The 15029-nt window shown below is 34.1% G+C and overlaps 1 protein-coding gene across 1 annotated transcript in view; it reads left to right on the forward strand.

Moving 5' to 3' along the window:
* Positions 1-288: 288 nt before the first annotated feature.
* Positions 289-15029, forward strand: part of LOC148312989 (protein CFDP2-like) — a 56256-nt gene continuing 41515 nt past the window's right edge. Inside the window, exon 1 of the mRNA XM_088269604.1 lies at positions 289-1621. Coding sequence (XP_088125730.1) covers positions 289-1621 — 1333 coding nt within the window. The remainder of the gene's footprint in view (positions 1622-15029) is intronic.

Here is a 15029-nt window from a genome sequence, read left to right on the forward strand (position 1 = left end):
TTAATTAATTTATCATACTGTTATTCATACCTTTTAAAACAACTTTTTGACATAAAACTTACATAAATTCAATACTCTCTTTATCATTCATCGTTTATTTTATGTAATGCCACAACAAATACTTTTTAAACAACAAATCTAATAATAATAAAAAAAAAAACAAAAAATAAAAAATGTATTAACATGTATTTCCCCCTCTTGATCCCCACCTTGTCGCGGTGAGGGGGCTTGCGTGCCTCAGTGATTCACCAGGCTATGGCGGTAGTCTAACTACCAGAAGGGTCTCCCATGCCAAGCAGGTTGGTGAAGAGAGGCCAGACAAAGCGGGAAACAAGGTTGAGCCAACCTGGTGAGGGGTCCTCGGACCTCAGGCCTCGGGAGCGCAGGGCCAATCACTCTGCCTCCCTAAACCCTTTGATTACGATAAGTCCACGAAATGCCTCGGACACCGGCTTCTCTGGCACCCCCCGACCCGGCTGTGGTATTAGGACTGCGCTCACTAAACGGCTCCTATCCAACAATTCATCTTTCCGGATTGGAACGTACAATGTGCGGACAATGCAGGTCCACGGTAAAGATATTCACGCGACTCGTATCATGGATGACTACAAGTTAGACATCCTAGGACTGAGCGAGTCGCGATGGAAAGGATCTGGAAAGAGGTTGTTGGATAGTCACATGTGTCTGCACTCCGGCCAAGAACGATATCACCGTCAAGGGGTGGCAATTCTCCTTTCAGAAAGAGCAGCAAAGTGCTTGCTTAGTTGGGAACCAATTTCTGAAAGGCTTATACGCGTCACCCTCCAAACGGCCGATAGTTCTGTCACTGTCCTTCAGTGCTACGCGCCTACCGAAATTGCAGATGTCCAAACAAAAGATGCCTTTTACGACTCTCTCCATGCGGTCATCGCCTCTCTCCCAAGAAGAACCCGCGTGGTAGTATTGGGAGATTTCAACGCGAGAGTTGGAACAGACCCATCACTTGCCCCAACGGTGATGGGAAGGCACGGCTATGGGCAAGCCAATGACAATGGAGAAAGACTGGTTGAGTTCGCTAGTATTAACGACCTTGTCATTGGCGGTACGCTATTTCCCCATAAGTCCATCCATAAGTACACCTGGACCTCCCCTGATGGACGAACAAGAGCGCAGATAGATCACGTCCTCTATGGACGTGCTAACCGGCGAGAGCTCCTCGATGTCAGGTCCTACAGAGGGGCCGACATTCAAAGTGATCACGAGTTACTCGTCGGAAGAATCTGTCTGCAGCTCAAACGTCTGACGAGATGTCCTCGGCGGAAGAGAATCAACTTAGACAAGTTGAAGAGTGCCGAAATAAGATTGAGATTCGAGGAAACGGTTGGACAACGTGTCCAGCAAGAAACCGATCCTCAGTCCATTTATGTTGACTCAATTGAGGCGCAGTGGGCTAGTCTCAAATCGGCTCTCAACTCTTCCGCCAATGAGGTTCTTGGCCCCAGGATAGGAGAAAGACCCCATTGGATGTCAGATGAGACTTGGGGAAAGATAGCTGAGCGCGCTCACTTAAAAGCACTGAGGGACAGTGAAAGCGACCCCTTCCAACTGGACACCCTCAGAGATGACTACAGGCGCCAAGATCGTATAGTTAAACGATCATGTAGACTCGATAAGCGCCGTCATCTCGATTCTCTTATTGTAACGGCGGAACATGCTGCCCAAGGAAATGACACGCGGAAATTATTCCAAATAACAAGAAAGATCTGCGGAAAGAATTCGATAACCCCTGGAGCTGTGAAAAACACAAATGGAGTTATCGAATCTGACGCGGATCGTATAAAGGAAATATGGCGTGATCATTTCCACAGGGTCTTGAATCGCCCTCCTCCACCAATCATCCTCGATATTCCCTCGGAGGCTGCGTCAAGCATTCCGCGGGCGGTCGCCATACCTGATGGTCCACCGACACAGGTAGAAATTATAGCTGCCGTGTCGAAATTGAAAAATGGGACTGCCCCTGGTGTTGATGGTATCCACCCGGAATTCTTGAAATGCAGCGTTACTGGCATTATTGGCCCTTTACACCAATTAATGTCCAGTGTGTGGGAAGAAGAGCGATGCTCTAGAGACTGGGTAAATGGGGAGATTACCGTGTTACATAAGAAGGGTGATCCACTCAACTGTGACAACTACCGCGGCATTACGCTACTCAGCGTACCTGGGAAGGTGCTTGCCCACGTAATCTTGCAGAGAATCCGAGCCCCCATTATGCAGGTGCTCAGAGAAAACCAGGCAGGGTTTCTGCCTGGCAGGTCCTGTGCGGATCAAATCCATAATATTCGCCACATTCTACAGCAGAGCCAGGAATTTAACAGTTCTCTGGCGATGTGTTTTGTAGACTATGAGAAAGCGTTTGATAGTCCGCACAGGCCCACACTCTGGAAAGTACTGGAAGCTTATGGGGTGCCTGCGAAATTAGTGGAGCTAATTAAGTCCCTTCACCTCAATAGTGAATGCCGTATGAGAGTTGACAATGTTGTCACGGATTGGTTTGGGGTCTCTACCGGAGTCAGACAAGGCTGCGTCCTTGCGCCGTTTCTCTTCATCATCCTCATGGATTTCATTCTTCGAAAGTCATTACCATCTGACCGAGGTATAACCATCTCCCCCTCCCGGAAACTCTGCGACCTAGAGTACGCAGATGATGCTGTTTTAATTGATGACTCCGTCGAGGGTCTTCAATTAATCGTCGACAGGGTAAATAGGTACTCTACGCACATGGGGCTAACAATAAATGTTGCAAAAACCCATGTGTTGTGCAACAGCTCATGCCTAGATGCCCAACAACCCTTGATGTTGAGTAACCAGCGCATCGAAAGGGTCGAGAGTTTCAAGTACTTGGGAGTGTACGCGACTGAAAATGGCAGCCTTCAAAAGGAACTGGGAGTGCGATTAGGACTCGCAGGGTCCGCATTTAACAGTATGAAGGCTGTCTGGAGATCGGATTTATACTCGGTGAGGACCAAATGCCGCCTATACAATGCCTGCATTGCTCCTGTTCTCTTATACGGCTGTGAAACATGGCACCTTACAAGGGCCCAGAGCAGCCGTGTACTAAGCTTTGAGAACAGGTGTTTGCGGAGAATTTTAGGCGTGCGGTGGTTTGACTTTGTGAGGAATGAAGAGATAAGGCGTAGGACGCAGCAAATCTTGATCACAACTGTCGTCAAGAAAAGGCGATTCAGTTGGCTTGGCCATGTACTCCGCATGCCTCCTGAGAGCCTTAATCAAGCTTGCCTCTTTTACAAGGCATCAGGTTCGCGCCGCCCAGGACGACCACTGCTGACAATTCGTCGGCAGTTCTCGTCAGAACTTCGGGACGCGGATCTGACTTGGGAGGATGCAAGGGAGCTGGCAGCCGACAGAAAAGCCTGGAGACAGTTTGTGGACTCCATATGCTCCACCTAGGGAGCGGATATGGTTTATTATTATTATTTCGGCTCAACACAGGCCATGCCTACATAGCCGTAATACATGTAGTGAAAAAATTGAAATGTATGTATAAAAAAAAACTTTTCGACATAAAAGTTACATAATTTCAACACTCTTATTAACATTCATCGTTCATTTTGTGTAAAGCCACTAGAAATACTTTTTAAACAACTTTTTGACAAAAAATAATACAACTTCTACATTCTTCTTATTATTTATTGTTCAAAATAGTTATGCTACAATAAATACCTCTTAAAACAATTTTTTGTCATAAAAGTTATATAACTCAAATACTCTCCTTATAAATCGTTCATTTTGTGTGGTGCCATAATAAAACTTGAAAAGGCAGACTTACCCCTTAAAATATGAGCGGTTAAATCAATCAAGACACAATACTTTAATATTAAACCAGAGCTTTAGGTACGATTTATATTTTATTATTATTTATTCTACGAAACACTGGATTATTCACCTTCAGCATGATATATCAATATTACACGCATTGTAACTTTAGATTAAATATCTTTATATTTTAAGCAGTATTAATATTAAAAGTATTGTTAACTTTGTGGTATGGTAATAAAACACTCTCATCATTCATTGTTCACTTTGTGTAATGCGTCTTAAAAATACTTCTTGATGTATACCGGTTTTGGAACAGCCAATCCATCATCAAGTCAAAAGAATTCTTACAATGCTCTTAATAAACAATAAATTTCAACATTTTGAGTGTGTCCAAATACTTGCTCACAAAATCTGGATTATCTCCAATTACAGGAGTTATTTTCATATTATTTTTTGACATCTCATCAAAGACGAAGAAGAATATGGAAGTCTGGGCATTTACGGGGCTGACGACCGTCATAGGCTGGTTTAAGTGATCACTTTACACACGTGTAACATTCACCAATTCTACCCATTATTGACTACCACACTACTCAAAATTTTACTGAGTAGTGTGGTGTGATATTCAATAATGGGGAGAATTGTGTACATTTTACAAGTATATGAAGTGTAATCACTTAAACCTTTATGTTAAGGTCGTAAGGGCTGGAATGCTCAGACTTCTATCATCTATCGCATAAAAATGATAGTCGCTTCGTCTTAAATCGAGATATATTTATGAAATGCGTTTGATGAAATACTCTCGAGTAAATCAAATAAAGCTTAGCGTGCGTCGAAGAGGTACTAGGCAAAAATCTGTATTCGCAGTATTTATATAATACATAATGCAAACTATGCCATGTTCTCTCCGATTCCGCGGCTTCACATGTTAGCCAATGCTTTTGAAAATATAGATTTATTTAATATATTGTTATCCACCTTGAAGTCTGTAATTTCTTCTCCATGTTATAATGGATAAATTTAAACGTTGTGTTTCGCTCTCTCTCGCTGCTCGCTGATAGTGTGTAAAGGAGACGTGTATTTACCAGTGCTTACTATTTATTATTTTATTATTACTTTCTGTTTAAGACTTTTTGTTTCTCTGTTAGTGTATTCATTCGTGTATTTTGATGCAGTATATATGTATTTTGTTTAAGGCTTTAGCCGTTCAATAAATAAATAAATCTATAAATGTATGATCTGCCTACCCTCTCGGAACACGGCAAACGAAATAGTTTTGTAGTTTGAAACACCATTAAATCTTTATCATGAATATATAGGGTGCTCTTTATATAGATGCTAATCCGTGATTTATGAGGGGAATTAAATTGCACTAACGAGTATGCACTTTATACCCTAAATAGATTTTACTGACTGGAAATGATTAAAGCATACGTTTTAAAATACTCTACTTACAAAGATTTGTTGCAAGTCATTTAGAAGGAATTATTGTAATGTATGTATATATCTAACGCAGTAAATGGCGTGTGAAAAATATCCAGCATTATACGGATGAAAAAGAAAAAAAAAAACATTCATTTCATCTATAAAAGTTTCGTCTTAAAATCCAAAAAGAATGAATTTATATTATTTTTTGACATCTCATCAAAGTTGAAGAAGAATATGGAAGTCTGGGCATTTACGGGGCTTACGACCGTCATAGGCTGGTTTAAGTGATCACTTTACACACGTGTAACATTCACCAATTCTACCCATTATTGACAACCACACTACTCAAATTCTTGGAAGTTCTATATATATGAACAGTTCTATATATATATGAACATATATATATAGAACTGTTGAACATATATATATAGAATATATATGAACAGTTCCATATATATACAGGAAGTTCTATATATATGAATAGTTCTATATATATGTAATTGGAGATAATCCAGATTTTGTGAACAAGTATTTGGACACACTCAAAATGTTGTAGAATGAATTTAGATAAAACACACTTTTTCCTACGTTTTTTTCCAAAATAATAATCATTTAAATATCCAAAATGCGAAATAAGACTCACATATTTTTTTATTAAAAGAGAACTATTTGTGTTTTTATTATTTTAAAAAAAAAACTTCAGTTTCATTTTTATTTCTGTGAGCCTAAGCGGCTCATTGTTAGAAAAACGTATCAAATTGTGGTAGAGTGGGTTCGAACCGAGAAACTCTGACTCAAGAGTCCGCGGCACTAACCACGGGACCACAACCCGACACCCCCGACAAACCTGACTTTAATTCAAAGATTTTGTTTATACATATGTATGTTATACATACTCCATCTACGCTTACTTTACAGAAGAAAGTAGAAATATTACGATACAACAATAAACTAACTTTGCATCCTTCAAGTAAATTCATCCATAGTAACCGACGATTATTCCGACACCTGACCACTTTCAAGTGTTCGACATACTGGATTATACCAAGTTTTCCTTGGTCTTTCTCTGCTTCTATTACCAATTACATTGACCTCTTTTTTCACTCGTTTGGTTCACATGCTTATTCACATTCACGTTCTCAACACATTTTTCTTAATTTTATCGATAATGCTTATCTCAGCCTCAACAATAAATTGCGTTTGATTAGTTAGTTTTATTAACATTTTGGGTGAACAAAGATTTCTCTTCTAACACTTATCCTCATCCAATGGTGCATATTGACGCAGTGTTGTCTTAATCATTATTTGCGTGAAGGCTAGGTGATCACTCCTGCGCTTCAGGGACCAGTCCAGGGTAATGTTATATAAATATTATGATGTAAATCACTAATATTTATTATACATCCCCCCCTGGGAATCGAATCTCGGACCTTCAGTACGGTAGCTAAATACGCTAACCATCATACCACGGAGGCTGACAAAAGATTTAGACACGCTCAAAATGTTGCCGAGGATAATAATATCAATTCTTTGAAATATAATCTAGATCATATCCATCGGTTTTATCTTTTTGTACATTTTTTAACATCTTGGTTTGACTGCAACGTTTCTCAATTTACCTATAATAAAGTCGTTACGTAGCGTCGGTCTCCAGGAGAACTTTTTCCTTATTTAAAGCCCGCAGGTGAGCAAAAAGTCTTGTGTCTGGAGAAACGGAGCAAATTACAGTGTGTTCACTAAATTTGTAAAACTTTTCCTTTGATATCCGCAACGCCAGGCGAGTCCTGTGCATCTGAATGGAAAATTTCATCCTTATCATCACAAGAGGATCATATTTGTTTTTTGACTTCCTTTAGGCGATTTATTGGAAAAACCGTCGTGTTAGTTCTATTAGGTGTCATAAATCAAACTTCATATTTTAAAGTGTATTGCAAAATCAATGATAAATATGTTCATTTTTAATTAATGTTTTACTTAGTAAATACCACTGGTGTTTGAAAATGATGCGGAATGCGTCGAAACACGTGTCACAGTAGATTTTAAGAAATAGTGGTATTTACTAAGTAAAACATTAATTACATAAAAGTGGATAGATTTTACCACAAAGTGACTGCCGAATCAATTAATGAAATAAATATGTTCATTTATTGAGTAAATATGGAATTTTTTTAAAGGTTATGTACTTAAAAGAGTAACTTTTTAGTACCTACTTAAAATAATATCTGAAATTCAAATTTGGAAATCTGGATTTCAGATGTTTTTTTTTTACATTTATTACATTTATTCAATAAATATTTTAATTACAATAAGTTGTATCCCGCTGCATATTTGTGTAGCTTAGCCTGTTTAATGGAAATGAAAGAAAATATAAAATTTAAACAAGAGCGTATTGAAATGCAATGTTAGTATATTATAGAATTTGTGAACTACAAGCGAAAATTTTAATTTTAATTTTTAAAGCTAACGGGCCTTTTATATCGAGGACAATACAATGCATTTTGAATAGCTACGTTCACAATAAAACGAATAAAACAGTAAAAATAATTCAAATAAAGATGAAAAACACAATGACATGTTTTATAAAAACACACGCGTATTCAAATGCAACGTTTCAAGGCTATCGGTGACTACCTCAAGGGGAAAAGAGATTTTGAGAAAATTACCATATATTTTCACTTATATAGAAAGATAGAATATGCATTTTTTCATTATTCAAGATCAGACAATAATTCAAGAGAATTATTTTTTTGATGTATAAAGAAGCAATTTCTTTATACTTGAAAGTATTACTATACGAGTATTATTACTTTTCTAACATATATTTTAATTATCATATAGTAAAAATTAATTAGAATAAAAATTATCTCTAACTATCAACTATCCACGAGTCTATACAAAATATGAAGGAACTGTTTTAATATAATTTTCGTTATAATTCATCTTAAGTGCTTTGCAAAAGACTAAACAATTAAATGAAAAAAATCTTCTTAGGAAGTAAAAGTATCCTCTGACATAAACTATTGAAATATGTTTTCAGAAATAATGGAATATTTATAAAATTCATTTCATTTATTGAAGACTCGAGCACCGCTAGGCAACTCGCGTAAAAATAAAACATACCCTTCCTTTTAGAAACGCTACTGGTATTAAACATGAAAATAGCAATGAATTCCTCTACCGTGTACGAAACCTAGTCTATGTTACCTTAGCAATCACACAAATGGCATCTGCATTAAATGCAAGCGGTAAATGTAGTAACATATAAAACATTTAACTTATGTGTCTTCTCCTTCTTCTGCTTTAGTTAGGGCTGTGTTTTGTTGTTCTCGGAGCCAACTTCTGTAAGGTCCTGATGTCCCTCCATCGTTTGGGTGGTCTTTCTGGGGTCTTACCTGTTATGTAAAATTTTTTTATCCTAGTCATACAGGAGAAACTGACCAAGTGCATTTTTTTACAAAAAACGTGATCATTGACTATTTGATATCTTACTAGCTTAATATTGCCCTGAAAAAATCATACATATTGATTTGTTAAAAAAGACTGACTGCATTGATGTTTATTTTCTTGCCAAGCAAAAGTGACTTTAATGGCCCTCCTGAACATTTTACGTTTTGGTAGTTGGTCACTTTCTCCTGTACGACTACGATATGCATATGAATATATTTCATTTATTTATTTTTATGTAAAACAAATACTAACCTTAAAAGCTTATTCCATATGATATTTCGTTATACAGACTGGTCTTATAACGATAAAATAACGACAAAATCCATTCTCTTGTATTAAAAATATTTGAATGAATCTTAATGAAATGTCATAAAGAAATATTGGCATTTTTATTAAAATTTAACTTGTTACACACAAATTATGAAAGATAACTATTTTGACGTGTGTTCATTCAACGCATTTAGCAAAATTATCAATCACCCTAAAATGTTTTAAAATTATGCTTACTGAATTGAAATACGTGACCAAATGGATTTTAACATAAATTGAGATATCGCTCACTCCTTTCAAGAATGTCATAAATCAAAATATTAGATTTTTCAGGAGAACGATTTTAATGTTTAAAAATATAACACAATGTATTAAAAATAAATATCAAGCCACTTATTGAACTTTTTACTGTGCAACAGATCTTTTTAGGTAAAACCTGAAGGTTTTTTCTACATTTGAAAAATATTTAATTTATTTTTAAAAATAATTAAACAATACATTTTCTTCAAAAACAACATTTTCTGCCCTGTACCGGGTAAATATTAAGTTAAAAATATGCCTTTTTTGCTGGGATTTAGTACATTTTCTGGGCATTCCGAAAACTGAAAATTGACGATTTTTGATTTATGACGTTCTTGAAAGGAGTGAGCGTATATACCACATACAATTTAAATTTAAAATGGATACATATTTCCAAAATGTAACTGCCGAATGAATTAATGAAACAGTTCAAATTTAGTGGATTTTTGTGAAATTAATTCGTATTAGTAGGTATATTACGCTCAAGATTACGTCACATTCCGATGCTGTGAAATGTGCTCCAATATATACAGATAGAAACAAGAGTTAATATATTTTAAAAAAATCAATTTTTCAAAAAGAAAAAAAGTAATTAAAAGAACTGTTTCAAACTTTCATAATTGAAGCTTACGTATTACAGAACCATACTTCAATTAGATAATGTTTGAAGTACTTTCAAACGTATGTGAAAGCGTACATACACAATATTTTGTACATGTGATGGTTGAAGCTGGTGGGAGATACTAAGGATGATGACCGACTCCACGATTATTTGAATGTCCCTACTTTCAACACTTTCAATCCAGAAACTCTTAATGAGTATAAAATTTTTACCATATTATATATCTATTATTAGAAATATTTATTTTCTTTTGAACTAAATATCAATTCATTTATTCTTGTTAACATTAAAAAAAATCATAATCCAAACCTTTTAAATAAAGTTTGTAGGCCTCCAGGGTGAATACAAATAGAGTTTTTTAATGGATAAAAAAAAGCGATAAAATAAAATAAAACCAATGAAGTATGCACACAAACATATATATTTATATATGGACGTAGCTTATAATGTTGTAACATAATTAAATTAATAATATTTTCAATTAATATTTTACTTAGTCGATACCACTATTTCTTAAAATCTACTGTGACGCATTCGCTATATGTTGCGATGCATTCGGCATCATTTTCAAACACCGTATGTGAAGCTGATTCTAAATTTTAGAGTTGGGTTCTTGGGACGTTGAAGGTTGAAGAAGGGGTAGTAGCTGTTTCTTATTTTTATTTATTTATAAATAAAAAAAATAATAAAAAAATAATTTCAGTGGGAACATAGAAAATAGGGGGGAGGCTTTAGTCATTGTCATATTGTTAATTATGGGTTAATTGTTATTTATATTTTTATGAATTTCTATTGTTTCAAAATGTTATAGTTTATGGCTTTTCGTATCGGTTATTTTTTAGGATTTCTAAGTTATTGTGGTTAAATTTGTGATCAATTAATTAATGATACACTTTAATTGAGTAAAAAAATCTTGTTGTGGTCAATCATGGGAAGAATGATGAATGTTATACGTCTGTAATGTGATCACTTCACCAGCCTTTGACTGATCATAAGCCCAATACATACACAGACTTCCATATTCTTCTTCATCTATGGTGAGATGTCAATTTTTTTTTTAAATACCTTTTTTTCTCATAATTTGTTTATTTTTGTTCCGGGTGTAAACGTGTTCACTTCCCTTTGAAGTATATTTGCTCTCCAAACGTATGGAGGGTAATGCAATATCCCTAAAGGCAGGAGAGTTCTGCAGTTTGTAACTGGCGAATGCTGGCAGTATGATGCATTGTATCATTTTATCCGTGAGAGCGCAATGCTTTATCGAAAATTTGAATCGTGAAAGCTTTGTTCCATGAATTTCTTGTCAGATACACGAATATCAAAAACAAATGAAAAAAACAAAAACAGAAAATAACAATTGTTTTAGTATTTTTATATCTCAACATAGATGAAGATGATATGGATTTGAACTTATGTCAGTATCATCAGTCTGTTTTTTATTGGTTGAAAGATAATGCCTCGTAAAAAAAAACAATATTAATTTATATCATGCATAAATATTATATCTATTATATATTTTATTATATAACATTAAACCACAAGTGTAAGTCCCTCTCCAAGCAAAGGAGCACAGTCTCTTTTATGGAGAGGCACAGCGAATCGAAATATAAAAGTTCTCCATATGTATAAATGATTCAAATGTATTATGTTATAAATAAAAATGTAATTATATGAAATGAATAAAAAAAAAAATAAAAAAATTAATGACAACATGAGTCTCCTAATACTTGTAGTTATTTTTACATTTTGACTTCTCAACATAACATAGATGAAGAAGAATATGGAAGTCTGGGTTTCCACAGAGTTATGATCTGTCATAGACTGGTTAAGTGATCACTTTACACACGTGCAAAATGTACCAATTCTACCCATGATTGACAACCATATAACTAAAAAATTTTATTGATCAATACAAAGATGTATTGATCAATCTCATGACAGTACACATGACTTTAAAACGACTATCTATGTTGGATTGAGAATTTTTTTATTTAGCAGAGACGATTTGCAAGATCCAAACCCGTAAATGTTAAAATAAATCCTAAGTGGAGAAAATCGAGATTTTTTAACAAGCATTTGGACACATTCAGAATGTGGTAGACTATTTTTTTCCAAACATTTATTTGAGTTTTAAGGCTGATGAATGAAAATGATTCTCTAATGAAAAATGAACCCATTAGGGTATAAATTGCAAACATATATAGGGTATAGTTTTCACAACGTAGAGAAGATAACATTAATTTGACTACAATTCGATAAAAACAAATTCATTTATTTTCTTTTCGGCACCTTCTGAAAACAATAATAAAATCCTTTTTTTTTAAATTATTTTTCTATTTATAAGCTGATATTTCTTTTAAATGTTAACTTATTATTATACTGTATTAAAAATAATAAATTTGTCTGATTTTAGAACAGATTTTTTTTTAAGATGGGAGTTGTATTTATTATTTACCTTGCTTAATATGTACAATGTTTACCACATACATCAATTAGTGAATTTTTGTTTCTTCTAGCTAAGAAGATGTTTTATTTTAATTTGTGTTGTGAAAAGAAAGGATAAACTAGAACAGAGACTGCACATCATTATCTATTGATACAAAAAGTGATTTATAAAAAATAAACAAGAAAGAAAACAAATCCAATAATGTACTGAAAATAAGAAGAAATTTTATTCAAATACCGATCAACATTCCATTGCCAAATTAGAAAATCGTTAAATAAAATATCTGTGAGCAAAATTATCTGTGAATAAAGTTATTTATTTTACAAAACATAGATAAGTCGTTAACATGCCATTTAAAATTCTAACCCAGGGGTGTAGTTACAATGAAAATGTAAAAGGTTATTTTTTTCAATTGCAGCTTTTCGTCAACAAAATGATTATTTCTGAAATAAAATTGCACTATTGACTGAAAAATATAGGGAATTGGTCGTGAAGGGAGTGATTCAGATTGTACACATATATCAAACGGTAATATGTGTATTTATCATGTAGTCCATTGGTTCGATTTGTACATTATTCAGCAGACTTCCCACGAGAGCAAAGGGTGTGAAAGGGCGGTATAGGTCAACAGATCAAGGGAAGGTGTTCAATAAATTATACCTCCAAATTGCGACGCCCTTCCCCAAGGGCTAAGTAGTTGGAAGGAAGTAAGTAACACACGGAACACGAGGATATAGGATCTTACACTTACCATATGCGTAAAAAAAACTTTTTAATTTTTAATTTTTTTTAAAAATCTATGCACTGATGACTGAAATATTGCAATTTCAATAAAATTAGCATTTATCGTATTTTTTACATGACAGTTTTTATGTGTATGTTTGTGTGTTTTTTAACACACACACAAACATACACACACACACACACACACACACACACACGCACACACACAAACACATACACACACACATACACACACACACACAGACACACACACACACACAAATAAATAAAATTGTATTCCGCTGTTATTAATATTACAAAAAGTATAAGTAATTGTGGAATGAACCGAGTAAAATTTATACTTAAGTATGTTTATTTTTTTATAATCTTATTTTTTCATCGTTTGATTCGGCACCCATTTCTTGTAAATACTGGTGTGGTTTCATTTTATTTTTATTTTACAAGGTAAATACCACAGTTTATTACATCATATAGTGATATTATTCAAGTGAACAAAAAAGAACTATTTTAGAAATAGAAAAAAGAAGTTTATTTTTTATTTAAACTCAAATGATGTAAATCATATTTTTTCATTGAGTGATTCTTTAGCCATTTTGTGGCAATACGCATTAATTTTTTTATTTAAATTTAACTTAGTAAATACCAATATTTATTACTCCATTTAGTTGTATTAAGGAAGTTAAGTTAAAACATAAAATATTTTTTATAAATTACACAAAATTGTCTTTTTTGTAAAATGAAAATGCGGATTTTATCGTTAATTAGATTGCGATAATTTATATATTAGCTTTTAAGATTTCTTGTACAGTCAAGAACTATTCCGCAGGAGTTACATCCCCCTAAAGCACTCTTGAGTACCATTTTAATAAATCATTGGATTTAAGTGCCTCCCCGAATCCAGTCGGGAAAGCCTTTATCTGCAGATGCTTGAAATATTACCAAATCAAAGGGTCGAAGTGTTGAAGATTGCCTATCCGTAGATTATCTGGTCAAAGAACTTAACTAACGACCCGAGTTCAGGGTGCATAATCTGTGCTTATGCATTAACTAACTCGGGTAATCATTTTCAGATTAGTCGCTTATCAGAGAAGTGGGGCCAAATTGAGGATTATTTTTTTATTTTTTTCAAATATATGCTAAAAGAAAAATGTTATTCAACATGTATTTATTTATTTACAACATTTTGAATGTGTCCAAATCTGGATTATCTCCAATTACAGGAGATATTTTCATATTATTTCAGGAGTTTTTTCAGGAGTTTATTTTCATATTACTTCAGGAGGTAATCATTTTCAGATTAGTCGCTTATCAGAGAAGTGGGGCCAAATTGAGGATTTTTTTTTTTTCAAATATATGCTTTAGGAAAAATGTTATTTAACGTGTATTTATTTATTTACAACATTTTGAGTGTGTCCAAATACTTGTTCACAAAATCTGGATTATCTCCAATTCAGGAGTTATTTTCATAGATAATATGAAAATAACTCCTGTGATTGGAGATAATCCAGATTTTGTGAACAAGTATTTGGACAAACTCAAAATGTTGTAAATAAATTAACTGGTCAAATTTTAAGCTTAATTAATAAAAATAAGAATTATATTTTCTGGCGTTTTTCATGTATGTGATTAAAATCCAGGATTTGGACATCATACACTTATATAAGAGTTTCTGCGCAATAGAAAGCTTCTTTTCATCTCACCAATAGATGTCTCTTGTGAAGTTCTAGTGATTCAAGAACAAGGTTTCGAAATTGGTTCATATATAGGACTTCTAAGAATTTTAGTAGTGTGGTTTTCAATAATGGGTAGAATTGGTGAATCTTACCTGTGTGTTAAGTGATCACTTAAACCAGCCTATGACGGTCGTCAGCCCTGTAAATGCCCAGACTTCCATATTCTTTTTCATCTTTGATAAGATGTCAAAAAATATATAATCAACATGTCATTTCACAAAGT

This window comes from Brachycentrus maculatus, unplaced genomic scaffold, assembly GCF_059751285.1.
Source record: "Brachycentrus maculatus isolate JH-2025_06_01 unplaced genomic scaffold, ASM5975128v1 h1tg000026l, whole genome shotgun sequence".
Classification (NCBI taxonomy): Eukaryota; Metazoa; Arthropoda; class Insecta; order Trichoptera; family Brachycentridae; genus Brachycentrus; species Brachycentrus maculatus.